At 45.2% G+C, this 20,475-nt stretch overlaps 1 protein-coding gene across 1 annotated transcript in view; it reads right to left on the reverse strand.

Moving 5' to 3' along the window:
• Positions 1-20,104, reverse strand: part of Dapp1 (dual adaptor of phosphotyrosine and 3-phosphoinositides 1) — a 47,443-nt gene extending 27,339 nt beyond the window's left edge. The window contains exons 1-3 of the mRNA XM_051165680.1: positions 19,864-20,104; positions 4,608-4,730; positions 436-569 (exon numbers count right to left, since the gene is read on the reverse strand). Coding sequence (XP_051021637.1) covers positions 436-569; positions 4,608-4,730; positions 19,864-19,964 — 358 coding nt within the window. The 5' untranslated portion in view covers positions 19,965-20,104. The remainder of the gene's footprint in view (positions 1-435; positions 570-4,607; positions 4,731-19,863) is intronic.
• Positions 20,105-20,475: the final 371 nt, after the last annotated feature.

Consider the following 20,475-nt stretch of genomic DNA (forward strand, 5'->3'; position numbering starts at 1 on the left):
AAAAAAAAAAAATCTTGCTTTATGTTTTCTTTTCTTCACTGTATGCATTATAAAATAGAACATTGTAAATAAAATAAACTGTCTTTTTTTTTTTTTTTGAATAAGGTCTCACTATATACTTTTGACTGGCTATGGAACTAACTGTATGAACCAGACTAGAGTCAAACTCACAAAGGTCTGCCTGCCCGTGTGAGCTGTTAGTGTCCTGTAACTCAGCACTCGTGAGGCTGAGGGAGGAGGATCACAAATTCCAAGTGAGCTCAGGCTGTGGGGACATATGTATTCCCTGTCCCTTGCTATGAGAATGTTCTTCGTCCCAGGAGATGTCACCAGATTCCAAGCAAATTCTTATGCAGAAATGTGAATTAATAACCTTCTTAAATAAACCAGGTATTTCTTTATATATTTAAAAAAAAAAAGCTGGACTAAGCTTACCCGTCTCACTTCCGATCAAAGGCTGATTTGCAAAATGCTTCACAAAATCATTTAAAGATGAATATTCATTAAAGCCAAATTTAAATGAGTACCCAGTGTATTCGACGTGAAAGTGCTTGACAGAATCTTTGGCTCTGAAAGGAAAAAAATGATAGTGTTTAATGTTATTTAACAAATGATTCTTTTTGAAGACCAATATAGCAATGTATTAGGAGCACCTTTGAGAAGGCAGAACACACAGCATCAGATCACTGAGGGTTTTTAGTTTGTTTGTTTGTATTGGTTTTTCGAGACAGGGTTTCTCTGTGTTATCTTGGCTGTCCTAGACTCACTTTCTAGACCAGGCTGGCATCGAACTCACAGTGATCTGCCTGCCTCTGCCTCCTGAGAGCTGGGATTAGAGGGATGCGCCACCACGCCCGGCAAATCACTGAGAGTTTTAAAGTCTGTCATTCATTTCTTCTGGCAGAAACACTCTCAGCTTTTCTCTCTACCAGAAGATAGGGGACAGTTACTCGCCTTCTCCTGGACACACTACAAGGGTTCTTAAACATTAACCTCCATGAAGGACATGAATCCCTGGGACAGAGGTGACAGAAATAATGTGTTTGTCCTTGGCCCTCCTCCTTTGTCTGGAGTCATCAGAACTCTGTTTCTGTCATTGAGTCACATGACCCTAGTCTTTCCTCCCTTGCTTGCGTGATTGTCTACTGAGTAAAGCGTCACGTTTCCAAGGCCGTTATTTTCAACTTCATTTTTGAAAGGAAAAATATAGCATAAAGTCTCTCTCTCTCTCTCTTGCTCACTTTACTTGTCCCTATTTCATCTTCCCAGCCTCACCCTTCATTTTGTCATTCATCCCCCAACTTCACAATGTATCAGAGTCAACTGGAAGGTTTGTTGAATCCCAGGTTGCTGGGGCTCACTCCCTTCGAACTTAGGTACTAACAGCTTCTCAGTGGATGCTGCTGGTCTGAGCAGCCAGCTTCAGGACCACTGTCCATCTGGGTCTGCTGTTCCTCTAGAAGGAGTTATTTCCACCTTTTCGTCATACCTTCATTGCTCTTTTCACCTTCCCACTGGTCTCTGCTGGTGGACAACCTCGCTACCCATTGAGTTCCCCAGTAAATTCTACCCCCTTGGCCAGTATTACATGATAATTCGGCCATACGTTGAGTGCCTTTTTACTTCTCACCCAAACACTTATCTTGCATTTTTTCATACTATTTTTATACACTACTTTGTAGCTGGATTTGGGTCTCATTGGCCCTATGAGGCTGCACTTCTCACCAACAAGGTCTTTGAATGAAGATGTCTGGTACAAAACTCATGCTTTCAAACATCTATTCCTAAGGGACTGAACAAATAAATGAATAAAAATAATCATACCTCTAAAAAAGTGGCCTACAGGTCCCGTCACCTCTCCTGGTAGTTTTTGTTTTGGTTTGTTTCTGTTTCCCCTAGGTGTTAGCAAGTATTTGTAATGAAAACCAATGACTTATATTTTAATTTTTCATGAATAGCAATCTATTCATAAGTAGCTTATGATCAGATGAGTCTGTCACACATAGATAAAAGTGATTTGCTTGAGATATTTGGAAGACTCGTGCAACAGAGCACGCTAACATGCTTTCCACCTGGCAGGCTCTCACCGCCTCTGTCCAGAAGAGAAAGCAAGAATCTTTTCCCCACTAGAACAGGAGTCCATCTGGGACGCATAGTTTCCCCATCTTTATTCTTTATTTTCCCTGTGTATATGCACATGTGTTCTTGCGTGTGCAGGTGCATGTTTGTATAAGCACGTGTGCGTATGTTTGTGGAGGCCAGGGGTTCACCTGGTTTCTCATGAGTCTTCTGCCTGGATTTCTTGAGGCAAGGTCCATCACTGAACCCGGGGTTCATTGATTTAACAAGGCTGGCTGGCCAGAGGCTCAGAGGGATATTTCTATGTCTTCCTCTCCACCTCTCCAATACCAGGTGTATAAGCACATACCACCAAAACTGAGCTAAACTCAGTTATTCTTCCTTATATAGACTTAACTATTAGTGACTGAGTTACCCTAACCACTAGCCTTTTTACTTAGAAAATTTATTTTAAAATATTGCCAGGGTAACCCCAAAATATTAATAGATATACTTTTTTCCCTTCCTTTGGCTGCCTAATTTGTCCCCCATGCACTACCTATTTCTCCCTCTCTCCTTCAAATAGGCATGTAGTCTCACTACCAGGGAAGGGATGGCATGGCAGGCCACATTCACAGATGACCCAACCCCGTGGAGTGTTGCTTCCAATTATCCAGGTAAAAGCTAGTCAAGATGAAGCTGTGAAGAGATTTTTGTGGATCATTAAATCTCTAAATTGCTTCATCTTAAAATAGGAAGAGTCTCTGTGTGGACCTGACCTCTTCACATGAGCTCCGTGAAACAGAATTCTCTTTGTCCCTAGAAGAGGACATCAGAAAATTGTGCTTTGGCTGGCAGGAAGGCAGCAAACATCTCCGCTGCGTGCACTTCCCATGTAGGCCACAAAGGGAGAACTGCAGTGGCAGCTGTCAGTTGACACCGCTCCTCAAATGATGGCCCTGGTGCTACCACGGCAAGGAAATGAAAGAAAAGCATAAGAGGCAAGGGGGAAGTGATGATGGCAGACTGAGATCCAGACAGGAGCCCCAGCTGCAGCTGAAATCATCTTTATTTCAGGCTGGTAGAATTTGAACAGAGAATCCATCCATGCTAGGTCTGGACTTTAATACATGAAAGAACAATGGCATGGTCAATTTCTGTTGTTTTAAGTCACTACTTTTTTTTTTTTTTGGTACGTTGTTATGTGCCACAGAAAATTAACACCTAAGGTTCCAAATCCAAAGAGGATAATCAGTGTTTATTATTTGCATTTGAGGCCACAGCAGCCTCAACAGTTGTTTAGAGAAATACTCTGTGTGTGTGTGTGTGTGTGTGTGTGTGTGTGTGTGTGTGTATGTGTGTATGCAGGCACACTTATAAGTGCAAGTGCATGTGCATGTCTGTGTATGTGCACATGGAGGCAGAGGCCAGCCTTGGTTATTGCTCCTGAGACACTATCTATGGGGCCCTGATGGAGAGGTCAAAGTCTGGCATATCTGGATAGCCAACTGAGCTCCGTCTATTACAACAGACTCCTTTTCTCAGTGGGGTTTTCCCTTCCCCTGAGCTGGGACCCCCAGATCCTCTACGGAGCATCACAAAGCTCTCAGGAAGATTACAGGACCAGCCCTTTCCTGACAGAACCTGTTCAGCAAGCACCTGGAGATTCCAGGAAGTATCCCACCCTATGCTAAGGAGATCCTAGCCTTCAGAAAATGACCTTTAATTGTACGTGGAAGTTCCCCCCCCCACCTATAGGGTAATTAAGTATTTTGTTTTTCTTCCTGTGATAGGAACTCATTCTACTGCATGTAGAATAAGTATCCTGGTACCTCTAGCCCAAGCAAATCAGACACAGTCACCCACAAACCCCTCTCCACTGTCCAAGGTTTATAAATAAAGGCTGGCTGGTGTGTTCTCTCTTGTGTTCCCACAGTTCCTCAACCGTGACCATCTGAGACTTTATTTATTCTGGGGAAGAATCGCTGGACACCTGGGGCTTGACTGGCAGCCAAAGAAGTTAAGGCAGTGATGGTAGGGGTGCCTAGGCAGCCACTGACATGCGCACCATCACAGTCAGCTTGGTGCTGACCAGTGGTATCACTACCAGACTTTGAGCTTCTGGACCTTCAGGTGTCCAGTGACACATTGGAATTAAATAACTCCCAATGTTTCCTTTGGTTTTGACATATTTTTCCTGCAGTAAATGGAACAAGGAAGATTTTTTTTTTTTAAGTGTGTGTGTGTGTGTTGTATTTATCAGCTATAGGAGTTCTCTGGTGGGATTCTGGAGGTCACTTAGTGTGTGTGTGCTCTTATGAGTGTAAATCTTCCTGAAGCTTGAGTTGCAGGCCACCGTAAACTCTCAAGCATGGATGCCGGGAACCGAACTTGGGTCCTTTGCAAAAGTCCAATGTTCTCAACTACTGAGCCCTCTCTCTAGGCCTGGGAAAACGTCTTTACTGTCTTACCATGCAGAGTTTGAAACCCTTTAATCGAGCTTTAAGTGACAGATGCGACTGAAGTCTACCAAGTCCTTAAGCACCTACCTCACGGAGAGAGAGTAGAGGCCGGTCTGCTCATTGCTGTCCCTCAGCAGGTAGCTACCATCACGTCCATTGGAGAGCAGAAGAGCCTCGGCAGCGTGGCGTGTGAGGTTGCCGTGATACCACCTGCAAAGGACAGAACAGTGCTTTCCTTCAGGGAGAGCCATGAGCAACCCTTCTCTGGGGTTCTTCTCTCAAAGATTAATTAGCAAGATTCTCCAGCTTAAGAATGCCAGAGAGTTCCAGAGGCCAAGCTCTCAGCCCCACTGTGATGACAGAAGCCACACTCTCTGCTCCCCACCATGAGGACTAGGAATTCCTGAGTGTGACGGGTGGAAGTGGCACGTTGCAGTATGATATAGGCCGATTGTGTTCAGAAATCGTTCTCACATCACCCTAACCTCCAGTTCCTAAGAATGTGACCTTTTTTTTTGGAGAGAAGTGAAAACAAGGCCAGTCAGGTAGAAGCAAACCAGTATGGCTGGAGGAGAGATTTCCATACAGGAGTATGCTATGTGACCAGCATGGTAGCCAGAGCTCCAGAGACACCTAAAACAGGCCCTTCCTCACAGCTCTCTGAAGCAGCCAACCTCAGAGATGCCTCGGTTTTGAACTCCTGGCCCTCGAAGGTGTGAAATGATAGACTGCTCTTCGTCAAATTACCCAGTGTGTAAAGCAGCCCCGCAAATAGTGCTGTTTGAAGATCCCAATCTAAAATAGCCACAATGGAGACCCAAGAAGATGGCTCCGTGGTTAAAATACTTGCCCCACATGCATGAGGACCAGAGTCAGATTAACAGCTGCTGTACTTCACAGGCCAGTCATGAGAATGCTCATGTTAACACCGGTGAAGTGGCACACGGCACAGCTCAGTAGCTTAGTTACTATAGTCCATCGGTGAGATTCGCTCACCTATACTTGGCTAATTCTCTGCTGTGATAAACATTCCTCAGCCTAATTTATTACTATTATTATTTTTTGAGACAGGCTTTCTCTGTGTAGCCTATATCTTGGACTCCCTTTGTAGACCAGGCTGGCCTGCAACTCACAGAGACCGGCCTGCCTCTGCCTCCCTGGGTGCTGGGATTACAGGCCTGTGACACTACACCCACTCGACTCCTCATTCTCATTTGCAGCATTTCCATTTAGTTCAGATAATACAAAGTTAGGTACTAGAAACAGTTGCCAACTGCAGGGACCCCAGTCCCAGGGTGCTGGTGCTGGTGACGCAGAGACAGCCAGTCATTCAGATAATACCAGCGTGCTGAGATAGATGGTGTTTCAGGGGACAGTGAGACGTCTTTTTGTCAGCAGCACAGGCATCTGCGGTAATGTGACAGGAAGTGTCAATCTGAGCAGATGAACAGTAAAAAGTAAAGTGGGAGCTGGGAAGCAAGTTGTCGCACATCTCCCAGGCGCCTACTTCCTAAACCCGCTTTTGCTGATGTCTCTTTCTTTGGCAGGCTTGCTCTCACAGACAGAATTACACAGACTCTGGAAGCATCTGGAATGGGTTTCCTTTTCTCTCCATCATCTTCAACTTCTCTTCTTATCACGGGCTTTCATTTTTTTTACCACACAGAGCCCTCGTCTTCTCTGAGTACCTTTGAGGTTTTGAATTTTGAATTCTACCTAAATGCTAAGTTCTGATGTGAAGAACGGAGCAGCGCCGTGTCTGTCTTGTCTGGCTGCTGCTGGTTACACACAAGGCAGCCTGACTTGCTCCAGTCTCCTCAGAATTGCCCCCAGGGAGCTCACACAGAGCCTGCTGTGGACAAGAGCTCCCTTTGTCTGTGCTTTTGTGAGAGAGACTGTTATTTGTTGAGCGACGTGTGTGCAGTAAGAAGCCAGCTGGCTAGTGGTCAGTGCTAGGAGAAAAAGTGAGCTAAGGAGCATCTACCTTGGACCCAAGCAGTTGGGAGCAAGGTGACCTTTTCTCAGTGTCTCCACCTCTCCTGCTTTAGCTCAGGAGCTGTGTGGTCCCCTGCCAGTAGCAACTCAGGCTGTCACATGTCAAGATGACAAGACACAATGTCCAGAGAGAAAAATCTTGATGGCATATATTGAGATGCTGCCTTGTGTTATACGCTGTTCCCTGGTTCCTTAACTTTTGCAAAAGAGAACAAGCCACACGCTCTACCAAACTAGATATCACTAACATGCCAGACGGTCTCCTCGCTACTGGTGATACATAGCTACACAGTTTGGAATAAGGTTTATTTTCCTACTCCAAGTCTTTTGGTCTTACTTTCTCTAAAGGAACAAAAAAGGTTAGACACTAATACTGATAACAATGTTTTAGAAGCAATGTGTTACAGTCACCTTTTTATCCCCATGACTTTACACATTTTCACAGTTGTGTCTCAAGGTCAGTGGCATTAAGAGCAAAGACTATAATTAGTCTAATTATAGCCTTGGACGGAATACTTGCATTGGGTTTATAAGACTATCAAAACTAGCAGCTGACCTTGAAGGAAACAGTGGCGTTATCTCTTCCATGATACAGTACAAATTAGGAAACACCCACCCACTATCTATTTTTCATAACTGCCTCTCAGAGAGGTGCAGGAAGTAAACTCAGCCAGGAGAACCCAGGCAGGTGGAGGCTGAAAGCCAGTCCTCAATTCAGCCTCTCCTGCCTTCACCCCAGCACCTCCTCATGCTAGAACCTTCTAGGAGACTGTTCCAGCATGCTGGAAACACCAAAAGGTTTTATCCTTTAGGTTTATTATTTTAATTGGTTGGTCTACGTTTATATCTCATTTATGCTCTGTCCTTTGAAGGAAAGACTTTAACATTTTTTGAAAATAATACACAGTACATTAAAAGCACACCCCCAAAAAAGAAAGTGTTAAAAGAAAAAAACATTATCCGTTTGCTATTTACTTAAATATTTTTAAAATTTATTTTGAACAAATATTTATGTAAAGCACTAAATTCAGTACCAGATCACTAAATGCACTGCCCTTGGTGTTTGGAAATGAATGTAAAGTCTTGCTATGGGGTAACCACATCAGCAGCCCCTGAGTCCTCCTTAAAATGTACACTCTTGTCCCCCAGGCCCCGGCTGCTGAGGCTCAAGTGATTCCTACCCTGCTAACAATCTGAGAAACATGAACGTGAAAGACCCTGGATCCTAAGAACGTTGACTCAGTAGCCCTAACGGCCAGAGCCTGATGTCTGGCATCCGGAGAGACAAGCAAGGCACAGTGCTACATGGGTTTCAGTGCAGAAAGGAAAGAGGGATCTGCCAGTTAGGACAACCAGAAATCCCCCACGGCTTTCATCTTACTATTGCATGGTACTGGATCTCACGCAAGGTAGGGAAGGACCAGAGAAGCTTCCTGAGGGAAGCCAATCATGCTCTGGGCTCAAGAATGACGTTTTGTCTATGAGGTAGTGGGAGAAAGGACATCCCAAGAGGAAAGAACACCAGCAAAGACCATTCATGGGGTCAGTTTATGTACTATACGTATGGACAGCAGGATGCACAGGCGAAGCACAGGGTCCATGTTGAATAATGAAAATTACATTAGGGGCACTATGGTTTGCATCCTCCTTTAAGGCTTTTATTTTGATTTTTTCCTTTTCCCTCCCTCCCTTTTCTCTCTTCCTTTCTCCCTCTCCCCCTCCCTCCTCCTCTCCTTCCTCCCTTCTTGGCAGTACTGGAGGTTGGACCCAGGGCCTCCCCATGTTAGGCAAGTGCTCTACTACTACTAAGCAACGCCCTCAGCCTTAGAGTATTTATTTCTTGGTGAGAACACTTCCTAGCAAGCTATGCCAACTGAATACTAGTATATTTAATCATACCCCTCCCTTCCTACCAAAGAGAAGTGACCTGGAACTTGGATTCTGTCTTGAGTTACAAAGGGACATATACTTGAACCAAAAACAGGAATAGAAACTCCTGATTATAGGAAAGCAGATAAAAGGCTCTGAGGTTCAACAGCTGGCATAAGTACTCAAAAAAAAATTTTTTTTTTCTGTTTCAAAATTGTTCTCATTTTAGAATGAGAGTGACACTCCCTGAGGTCTTTTGATCCCAAATGACAAATAGGTAATGTTCTCTCTTTCTTTAAAGCCACAAGACAACTGATTGATCTGTGGTTGAACCTATAGCCTGGCTTCATATCCCCTGTGAACACAGTGGTGACAAAATGTGAGATGACGCCACTGGGTTTCCCGCTCCGGGCTGTCTTCACTCGGGTTGACCTGACCTGGCCTCCTGACTTGCTCCGTAGGATTGCTTAGGTGTTGACCTCATTTGTGTTCGTTTGTACACAGAGCCAGTGCTGGGTGACTCAACAGTGTGGAAGGCAAAGCTCTTGGCCTCTCTGTGCCATCAGAAAATGCCAGTGTAGGATAAAGAACTCTCTGACTTAACTCAAGAGTGTTCAGTGTTGAAGTTGGTATTACAGTCAGGCTGTAGCTAAGACAAGATGGTCTTGTCTATAGAAGCGCACGACTGCACACACCTACAGGATTGAACTAAACTTCCCAAGTCGAGAGAGACAAACAGAAGCTTTACACAAGGTTGGGGAAGTTCAAAAACGCTCAGGTAGGTGCAGCGCAATGTACAGGGGAGGATGAGGCTTCCCTACGGTCTTTCCAACAGGGAGTTTTCAGTGATGGAGTCAGGATGGCCGGGACTTTCCATATCACTGCTCTAAATGTCCCACTCATATGCCCGACTAGCAGAGCCAAAAAGTGAGGCTAGTTGTCCTAAGCTTTAGGAACCAGAGCTGGCAGAGACACAGCACACACATATCTAGCCACTAAAGCTGGTCCCAGATTCATGAGTGAGTGTCAAACCTTACCTCAAAGATAACAGGGCTGAAAGGAGAAGAGAATTAAGCAGGAGTTAGAAGCCAGGATCAGTCTGTTCTTGGAGTTTGAGGAATAAGACCGGAAGTTCTGGGAGACAGAAACACAGATGCAGAGACTCAGAGACATGGGAGAAAGAGAGAGAGAGAGAGAGAGAGAGAGAGAGAGAGAGAGAGAGAGAGAGAGAGAGAGAGAGAGACAGGCAGACAGACAGACACAGACAGATAGAGAGAGCAGAGAGAGAGACAGAGAGAGACACAGAGAGGGACAGAGATACTGCAGACTTGGTGTGCAGGAGCGAGAGATGGGAGGACTGGGAGTTCAGGGCCAGGCTAGGTTACATAGTTAAACCAAGTCTCAAACAATAAGGGAAAGAATAAATGGAAAATGAAAATGGAGGGGGATTTCTCTCATCAGGACCCACCTCCAAGTGGAATCAAAGAAGGGAAGAGATTAAAGAAAGGAAAAGGCAGAGAGAGGAAGGTAGGGGTGGAGAGGGCGGTAGAAGGCACAACTCTCACAGCTCACACAGCCAGACATGAGCATGTGTGGTGTATGTGTGCAGTTAGGAACAGTGAGCAGTGACTTGAAGAACAAACATGGATAGATACCCAGTGTATGAGACAGAGGCCGAGAATGCAGAAGTCACAGGGAGAGAGACTCAGAACAGACAGGTTCCGACACCAAGGGAAGCTTGAGACTGGGAGGGAGCAACCGAGGAACACAGCCACTACCTAGAGAGAGGGGGTAGAAACTGCATCTCATCCCTGCAAGTTCCTTGTGGTCAGTCCCCACGGGCAGCCTGCACAGTGTTGCAGCACCATCCCCAAAGGGTGTGACGAAGGCAGTGCTTAGTTTGCACTGGGAAAAATATTCTGTGGGTAAGAACTTGAAGTTGCCTAGTCTGGCTGGATACAGATCCCCAAACCCAAGGTGCCCTCAAGAGGCTCTGTCTCCTGAGGAAATCAATGTTGACTGTGCCCCAGCTTGGATCACTTCTGTATCCCTCAGAGAGTGCTGGCCCGATGTTAGCTGTCTTAGGACCATGCTTGCCAATGAAAACCTACCCTTGTGAGTACAGGAAAAAAAAAAAAAAAGGAGTCCTGTGCCTTAAGAGCTGTAAAAACTACAGGCAGGTAAATCCTTATCCATCTTTTCTCTACAAACTGCATGGCTTCAACCCTTAACCAGCGTTGGTTTACCTAGTTCACCAGTTTAAAAAAAAAAAACCTTGGATGGAAGGGGGCTAGGTGTAGAGTGTGACACCACTAGCTAAGCTGACGTCAGCAGCCTTGAGTTCTGGTCCTGGCTTTGAGTCAACCAGCACTTATACAAGGCAGGTTCATGTGGAAAAGGTAAAATGGATGCCCTACATCCCTGCTCCTAAGGGGCTCCATTTCAGGAAGAAGGGTGAAGTAGGTGGCCTGGCCTCTCAGCCTCCACACCTGCAAAGTGTCAACTGTAAGCCGAAACTCTGAACGGCACAGGTGTGAGTCAAAACAGTGGGAACAGTAATGCGAACCCAGGCAGCTAGAAATGCACAGTGCTCGGGCAAACAAAGAGGGGATTTAGAAGCTATTTGGAAATTTTGAGCTCTTCACATGTCTTTTTTTACATTGAAAAATAAAATAAAATGAAATAAAAAATCCACCCCACCTCCGGGGAAGTGGGCCGACAAAACAAGACCGGGAAGATTCAAAAGCAGTGGAGGTATGTTTTGTTGGGGTGTGACTCACGCAGTGGAGTGGCTAGCCCCGCCCACACTCATTACTTGTGCCATGGCTCTATCACCAACCTGTGCCTAAGGAGTTCTAGGCTCCCGAACCACGGCCACTCATTACGCTCACCCATCTCATTATCCTACTGAAAAATAGGATGTGATGACCATGTAATTAATTCTCAACTCCTACAAAAACATCGTGTGATCCCTTCCCATACACTGACCAAATCTGTCTCGGGCCTTCTGTAATCTAGACTGACGCAAGTATCCAAAGTTTTTTGTTTTTTGTTTTTATAAAATATTTATTTATTTATTACTATGTATACAGTGCTCTGCCTGCATATATATTTGCAGGACAGAGGACGGCATCAGATCACATTACAGATGGTTGTGAGCTACCATGTGGTTGTTGGGAACTGAACTCAGGACCTCTGGAAGAGCAGTCAGTGCTCTTAACCTCTGAGCCATTTCTCCAGCCCAAGTATCCAAAGTTTAACACTGAGAAATGAACCACCCCACCCCCCAAGATGAGATCTACACTTGCTTGAACAGAGACCAAGATAATGGATATCCTACTAAAAACAAACAAACAAACAAGCAACAACAACAACAACAAAACAGAACAAAATTATGACTACAATTCAGTCTGTGTATGCGACATATGTGTTCACAGAAAAATATATTTACAAAGCAAGAAAGATTTGGAACAAAATCATTTTAGGTACACATGCTTTTCGGGTATAAACAACTGACTTTTTAAATTCCAACTAGTTTCTAATAATTAACACATTCATATAATTTTAACTGTTTATTATCATTTCTTTGTTGTTGTTGTTGTTGTTTGTTTGTTTGTTTGTTTGTTTCGAGATAAAGTTTCTCTGTGTAGTCTTGGCTGTCCTGGACTCGTTTTGTAGACCAGGCTGGCCGCAAACTCACAGTAATCCGCCTGTCTCTGCCTCCCAACTGCTGGGATTAAAGGTATGTGCCACCACCGTCTGGCCTATAATTTGAAACACAGTGAAAAGTAAGAAATAATCTAAACAATGCTTACATTTAAAAATACTCATTATTGAGTAAATGTGATATGTGTGGTGTGGGCTGGAGGATAGCTTGTGGGGATTTGGTCTTTCCTTCTACCATGTGGGCCTCAGGGATCAAACTCAGACTGTCAGGTTTGGTGACAACTGCCTTTACCCACTGGTCCATCTCTCTGGCCCAATAGTATTGGCTGGATTGGCCAATATGGCCCAAAACATTTTTCACTTTTTTTTGCTGTGTCTTTTATATAGTTTTTGATGAGCAGCTATCAAGTAAAAAATTCATAGCATGATATGTCAACCCTCTATAATTTCATATAATTCTCATGTCAATATAAATTAAGTGGCTTCATGTATGCATTTTAAAGGTGTAGATACTTTTAGAGGACAGATGACATGGTTAAGCACTGGGTGGTAGGGCTTAGGCTGGGCCAGGGTGGGGGTGGGAGTGGGTGGTAATTTGCCACAGAGTGGCTGGGGGAGAGCAAAGGGCTGTGTTGAGGCCCAGCTGCCATATAAAGTGCTATATTTTCTTATTCAGCTGACAAACACCCAGGGCCATTTTTCCCACCTGCAGTGTGTCCTTCCTGTGACAGACAGTGCTTTCCTAGACCTGGAAGGCCCCCATCCCACACTGTCGTGTGGTTTTGCTATGTTCAGGGTGCCTCTTGCTCTGCACGGCCCATGCTTTCCTCCTGTAGCCTTCTTCCAGCCTTGCACAATGTCCTCACTCAACAGACGGACATATGAATGAGTGGATGAGCAGAGAATGCCACAATGCAACCTCTCCCAACGCGAGGAATGTGCGGGGCGGATCTCCAAATGTGTGAGTGGAAGGAAACCATGGGAGGAAAAGAGGAACACAACTGAAGAGGAAGCTCGCTTGAGCCAAACAGCCCAGACAGGTCACGGCTTACACATCAAACAGCCACACACCACCCTCTGTGTTTAGAATTCACGATTTCAGCTGGGGGCATGGTGGCACATATCTTTAATCCCAGCACTCGGGAGGCAGAGGCAGGTGGATTGCTGTGAGTTCGAGGCCAGACTGGTCTACAAAGTGAGTACAGGACAGCCAAGAAAAAGCCTCTCTCAAAACAAACAAACAAACAAACAACAAAAACAAAAACAAACAAACAAAAAAAAAATCATGATTTCAGGAGAGTCTACAGAAGGCAGAGCCTCCTTACTCTACCGGGTGGCACATTTCTATTAACACTTCTGACTGGATTATGTTCTAAGCCTATTTTATCTGTTTCCCGCCCCCCCCCCCCCACCAGCCCAGAAAAATCAATGTGCACAGAATTCAGTAAGGCTCTGGCTCTTTGGGGTATGCATTAGGTCCTGCTGCAGGGCGTGGCTGGCATGCCCTGCCCTCTACCTAGGGGCGGGGCTTCCGCCCTCCCAGAGAGTCACTATATAAACCAGACATTTTGGTTCCATTACCCTTGTCACCCTTGTCTTTCACCCTTTTCCCACCTCCCTGCCCTCTCCTTCCCTGCCCGCCACACCCAGAGCTCGCTTTCCCTTCCTCTCCCCGTCTCAAGCTGCGTCCAATAAACCTGCCCTTATATATATATATTATAGCTTCGTCGCCGTTAGCTTGTTCCGATTATTTAATCAATCAATATTGGCCTGTCCATGCGCCCTACCTATAGTGAACTAGTGAAAGACTGACACCTTTTTTTTAGCAGTAAGTTGTGTTGATTTGTAGAAATCAGAGAACTTTCTTTTTCTTTCCTTCAGTTTCCATGTCTACCAAAAAAGTGTACTAGTTTAATGAAAAGGGAGAAGTTTGAGGGAAATTAGGAAGTGGCCTTTGCGGTTTAGCATATGGGCTTTGTACACCTGGGCACATGGCAAGAGCTAGGTTCCTTTCTTTCTCAGCCACGCATGCAGATGGCCTCAGTAACCCCAGCAGTGTGTGAATTAAATGAGCTCCTATAAGCAAATGGCAAAAGACAGTGCTTGTGAGTGCTAAGCCTGCGGGACTGGACAGTCTCGCCATTACTGTGGACTCTGCAAAGCAGCAATGCACAGTGGGAGCCAATCAGCCGTGGGGTAATCTCCGCATGTTTCTCAGATCCACTGCCTAGGAGGCCTGCGGACTGCTCAGTCAGTGCATTTGGCTTTTCCAGTCACTGTCTGCTTTATGAAATGACTGTGGAATACTGCACCGCAAGAGTTGGGAAGGTTAAATGTAGCAACGCCTGAGAAAGGCACAGGGTTGGTGCAGAGTTAAGTGTGCACAGCTAATGGCTGTCACAGCAGGGACGCTACCTGGCCTGTGAAATAAGCAAGTGCATTGGACCTCGACAGTCTGGAGCTTTAGCCAGGCAGATTTCTCAGGGTCTTGCACGGAAAGCCGGAGTAGGCATGTCTCCAGAAGCCAGAGTGAGAGTGCACACGCGGCTGCCTTGCAGTGGGGACTCATCGTACTTACTATCACGTAGTTCCTGGGCTAGCGAGGACCATGTCTGCCAACCACTTATTCTGTAGGGGCTGAGCACCAAGATGGTTGAATAGTTTGAAATAGTTAGGGAAAAGCGTGTGTGTGTGCACGTGTATGTGACATTTGTATATAAAATTCACATGTCATTGTCCATAACTAATTTTGGGGGAGCACTCTCAAGTCATTTGTGTGTATGTTCTCGAATGCTTCTTTGGTGCAACAGCAACAGGTATTGAGTAACTGTGGCACACTAAGGTTGTGAAGCCAAAATTGTTTGCCACCTTTACTGCAAAGCTGACTTTGTTGTTGATGTTGCTTTGTTTTGTTTTTATTGCCAATCTCTGATTTTCTCTTACATGAAATAAACAACAAAGGCTCTGGTTCTTCCCCCCCCCCCCCCACCGCCCGCACCACCTCCACCCACCTCTTAAGGCAGGATCTCACTAAGTAGCTCAAGCTCACAAATGCTGCCTCAGCATCACAAGTGCTGGGATTACTTATGTGACCATCCACTTTGCAAATCAAGTAAGGACAGGCAAGCGCTCACTTAAAACAAAACAGGAGGAAAACCCACAACTCCCCACGTTTCTCTGCTCACTGAGCCATCTAGTTTTAAAAGTTCTGTCATAGCCTATACTTTCAGCTTTGTAAACTGTTTGTCTCCCAGACAAAGTCACCGTCATTAAAACAGCCTTCTCAAGTCTCTGATGGGGTTGAAGACCAGATAGTTTTACAATGAAGTTTAGTTGTTTAGGGGTTAAGATGTTTTTAGGTCTAGATAGATATTTTCAGTTGATAAAGATGAGATATGATAGAGATTGATTTACATTCAGAATTTTAGAAGTACCAAGATAGGAAATATGTTTTCTTCAAGGCTGCCAAATACAAATAGGCAAAACACTAAGAATGTAACATTTATATAATTTCTGATTGTGTCATGGTTCTTCTTGTTATAGGTAGTTTATGGTATATATGTGTAATAATATAAATGTATATGTAAAAATGTTTAATTAAAAAAAAAGACAGTCCTTAAAGAGAATTTATCAGTGTATACAAATGTTCACTAAAAAATAAAATAAAATAAAAATCAGATCTTTGCTCTTGCTTACAGTTCCTCTGGGAATGGCCATTGCACTAGCTTCAGGCTGGAGTCATCCAACTCTTATTTCTAACTCCTATGTAATTTGCCTGAAGATAGGAAGTAGGAAGGTTAAGAGGATGAAATCTGTGAGGGGAGGGCACGGGGCGGGGGGGGGGGGGAAGGGGGGAGGGCATTTCTGGCTGCCGGTAGCTGGAATCCCAGGGACTCTCAGAAAAGACCACAACTGTAAGGCATTTCTGGTTTTGACTTTCCATCTTAATCTTTACATGCTTCCATCTAAGTCAGCAGAAGTTGCCCTGGCAACTGCTGTCCTCCATACCTCACCTTCCTTTGATAGCCAGGTCTGCTTTATTATCAGTTAAAAGCGTGTAACCTCGTCTAGAGCTTTTCCTTGGACCTGGTTTTTGAACCGTAAATGACCCACAGGAATCCCCACCTCTTTGCGCCTTGTCTGTGTGTCCTGGGAACCGGAAGTGTGGCCTGGCTGTTCCTCTGTCACGTGCTCTCTGAGTAGGTAGGTGTGTCTGTGGTTGGGTTAGAATCCCTGAGCCAATAGGACTTGGAAAACTGGACACAAGGCCCATCCATCCCACCTCCCACCCTGAGTTCTGGTGGTCCTGTGGTCCTGGGGCCCTGTGCCACGTGCAGATGCTGGGCATGAGGAACTGGTGCTGTATGGCTGGAGTGCTGAGCCTCTCTCTCAGTGCCTGATCCACCCCACCTCTTGATTTGGAAAGCGGAGGAGTAGACCTAGCTGGTCCCAGAGCTGAGCCTTCCCTGCCTTGCTCCCTAGGCTGCCCTGTTCCTTTCTACACCTCCACAACAAATAGGCGCTGTTTCCCGTCTCCTTTGGAGCTCACTAATGCACTTGGGTTGGCACTCAGAAGGAGCTGAGCAGCCTGATTAGGTCCAAGTCTCCTTTAAAGACTACACAGCCAGTGTTCTGCCAAAGTCCTGCGTCTTCTGGGAAGGCCGGGGATTGATTAGCTGCAGTTCTGGGTTCAGTGCACAGTGTTTATATCTTCCAGAGCCCGAAGAAAAAGAGAGACTAAAGAACCAAGAATAATCCCCCATCCCTTAATCTGTGTGTATGCCTCCACTAAATTATCTCTTTACATCTGTATAAAATACTCTAGGCCCCTGGTATAAATCCCATTAAAATATTTTTTATTCGAGTCATTAAACATAGACATCTTTTGTCTCTTCGTTACCAAAATAAATAAACAAATCTTTTTTTTTTTTAATGGAGCTTTGAAAAAAACTGGATTATTCTGGATGCCAGTACAGATCATGCCTCACCAAAGTGGATTAAAGGTTCAAAGCACAAGTTTCATTTATATTCAGAATCCGGCCAGAGGCAACAGGTCCTTGCCAAGACTCCTCTGCTATCTCTATGAGAAGCCTATCACCGATGTGCCAGGGGCAAGGCTGGCTGGCTAATGGTGGCGATTAACGTTCACTTGTGCAGGGTGCAGGCTAAGCCCTCAGCAGCTTGAAATTTGTTTATTCCCTGGTAGAGCAAATAGCGCAAAAAGGCTAATATGTAGAAATAAAGGAATTCTAGGGATCACGGCTTTCTTTGTTCCCCACACAGGTAGACCATTGATTATGTTTAAATGAACTGTGTTCCTTACTGGTTTTCAAGGGAGGGGAAAATATGCTATCATTGATTATAGTGACAGTTGCACTTTTTAAGTTGAAATGGGTAAATTTATAATATGTATAATGCAGCTCAATGAAGTTATTAGCCACAAGGTTCTAACTCCCAAACAGAATGCCAGAACTTATTAGTGATTTTAAAATTTAGCAGCACACCCAACAGAATTAAAATCAATGATAAAACTGTACCAAACACTTCAGGGAATATACACCATATACTTTGGTTCTCAAGTCTAGCCTTGCTTTAGGGACATGAAAAGGAAAGAAACAAATGTTCACTACAGAGACAGGTGTGTGTGTGTGTGTGTGTGTGTGTGTGTGTGCGCGCGCGCGCGCTCATGCGTGCTATGCATGGCCTGAGCACCAAGAATGGAAACAAAACAGAGGCTGAAGAGGTAATTCAGTTGGTAATTCAAATACCGGAAGCCCTGCGTAAAACGGGCTGTGGTGCTATCCACCTGTAATTGCAGCCCTTGGGGGCGGAGTCAGGAAGATGAAGAAATTCAAGTCACCATCAGTTATCCTGAATTGGAGGCCGAACTACACGAGACCCCTTTGTAAAGCATAAAAACAAGAATTTTAAAAAGCAAATAAAAATTTCCTTTTGTCTATCCAGTCCATAGAGAGGGTTGAGACCCACAATATGGAGCAGTTTCTTCAGCGACTCAAGTTTGCCTTTTTCTTGGAACCAAACTCTGAACAATTCAAGAAAATGTCGGGTCTCCTGAAGTAGAGAAACCTGGGTACAAATGCACCGCCTCTCTCAGGCCCTGGAGTTGGTATCAGGCGTCTATTCTTTGCCCAGTGAGGGAAGTCTGTGCCTCGCCTACACTGGCTTCACCCTGTCCCCGCATCTGCATCAGTACGGCCCACAGACCCAAAGTTATACTCATTTGTGTCCGCTGAGCAAGCTGGGAGTTCTGAAGCATAGATCCTGCTTTCAGGATTTGTTTAAAGAGACACAGTTTAATATTTTGGGGGTCTTGCTTTTCCTTTGGGGTCTCTTACTTCAGTGGACCAAGGGGCACAAAGCTCAGTTACAAAGCCTAGGGAGCTGCTGGTAAGGCTGACACTGCATTGTCTGCCTTGGTGATTCTTGTATGAATACTGGCAGAGGAACCCTTGCTTCTTCTATTTTTGGTTCAAAGAGAAGTGCAAAGACCTTTTGGCACTCTGGTGGCCTCCTACAGAGTATCCTTTACTGTCAATGCCAAATGAAGGTGCAGACCTCAGATTTATAGCCAAGTATAAAGAATTATTGAGAGCTATTTTTAGAATTTTTATTAATTCATTATTATTACGTGTGTACATGGTGCGTGTGCGCATGCATGCCCGTGACAGGGACCTTCCTGGCAGCTCTCTTTCTGCCATGTGAGTTTCAGGGCTTGAACTCAGGTTGTCAAACTTAGCCAGGCTTAGCATCAAGCACCTCTACTTCCTGAGCCAGCTGTGTGCTATGAGAAAATTTACAGCACCAAAAAAAAAAAAAAAAAAAAAATAATCTCTGCAATGTAAACAGAGATTTCAAGCCTCATTCAGCAGGGTTGGTGCCTCTGGCAGGTGTGTGGCCTTTGTTATCTCACTGATGCAACTGATAAGGTGGGGGGGGGGCATGTTAAACCCCTTTGCTGTCCACTTTCATCCTTTGCATGGTGATGGTAGTTCTTATGTTAGGAATTCCAGCTACGTATGCAGACAGTAGGTCCAGCTTCCTCTCTCTTGGGAAATACAAATGTGTGGGTGCAAGGCTTGCTCTCCAAGGAAACTCCCTCTCCTGTCTGAGTGGCCTTTTCTTCATGCAACTTCCCAATGAGTAGTGTCTTCAGGGTCCCTTCTGGTCAGGGTCCCTTCTGGTGGACTCTGACGATCTCACCTACACTCAGCCTGTCTATCTGAAGCAGAGCTGTTCTTATCTTGGTCTGAGAGGCTGTGTTTGCTTTTACAGACACCCATCTATGCAAAAGCTCACAGTGCCTAGTGAGATGAAAGCACCATAAAAACAAGATTGCTGTACCAACTTCCTCCTTTTTCTTTTGGGGGAAAAAAATCTGTCTTACTCATAGCAGTGTAGGCTTTCTGTTTATGGAACCAGTGACACACTTCTCTGGCCAGAGGCAGCGTGGAGAACTCTTCTACCTCTGGTTACCCATAAGCCAGTGCAGGATGCAAGAAACCAGGCAATTCTAGAGGTACAACCCACTTCTGCCTCAATTGCTAAAGGATGCCCAACAGTTGATTTTTTTTTTTTGTCTCACTCCCTCAATCTAACTGTTTTCACTTTTAGAAAAATATCTTATACTTTTATAATGAACCAGCCCCCTCCAGAAGGGAACACTCACAAATCAATACTACAGCAGGGAGAAGATCGGGGTGGCAGAAGAAAGCGACTTCTGAAAATACTCACTGATGGAGGTGAACGTTGACTTGGGAGTGGGGAGCTATACTCACTGAAAAAGCGCTCTTACCCCAAGTCCTGGAGCAGGTCTGTACTTCCATCCAATCTGCCCCACAGCCCTGAGGGATCCTGGGTACTCATGTTCTCTCCTAGAAGGTCTGCTCTGCCCATTCGTTCCTTTGCTTCTGATAGCTGACTCCAGGCCAGGTGCGATGCACGCGAAGAGAGAAAGGCTCTCTGGCTGAGCAAGCTGCTCCTCAGTAAGATAGGAGCCTGCTGGGGCGGAGTCTCTGCCTAGTGAGGAAGTGAAACTTGGTTGCTCCTCCTCCTGACACTGCCACCTTGAGCCTGAGGCATAGGCAGGGGTGTTCTGTCAGTCAGGAAGTGCTCCAACCTCTGACACCCACAAGCTATCAGCCAAGTCAGTTTTTGCCAAAGCAAACAGAAGGACCACCCACCCAGTATGGGACTATTAGGTCAAGCTCTGTGTAGGAGGTCAAACTGTAGCCAACCTGTAGCCTATGGTTTCTAGAAGAGGGCGATTGCACACCACCCACCTCATACAGCGGCACAAGGAACATTAAGGAAACTTCTTCACTAGTGGGTTAAAAAACAAAACAAAAACAGAGTCAAACAACCAGTCCCACTTGACCCTGCTTTGTTTACTGTCTCAGGATTTCCT

This window comes from Acomys russatus, chromosome 23 (assembly GCF_903995435.1).
Source record: "Acomys russatus chromosome 23, mAcoRus1.1, whole genome shotgun sequence".
Classification (NCBI taxonomy): domain Eukaryota; kingdom Metazoa; phylum Chordata; class Mammalia; order Rodentia; family Muridae; genus Acomys; species Acomys russatus.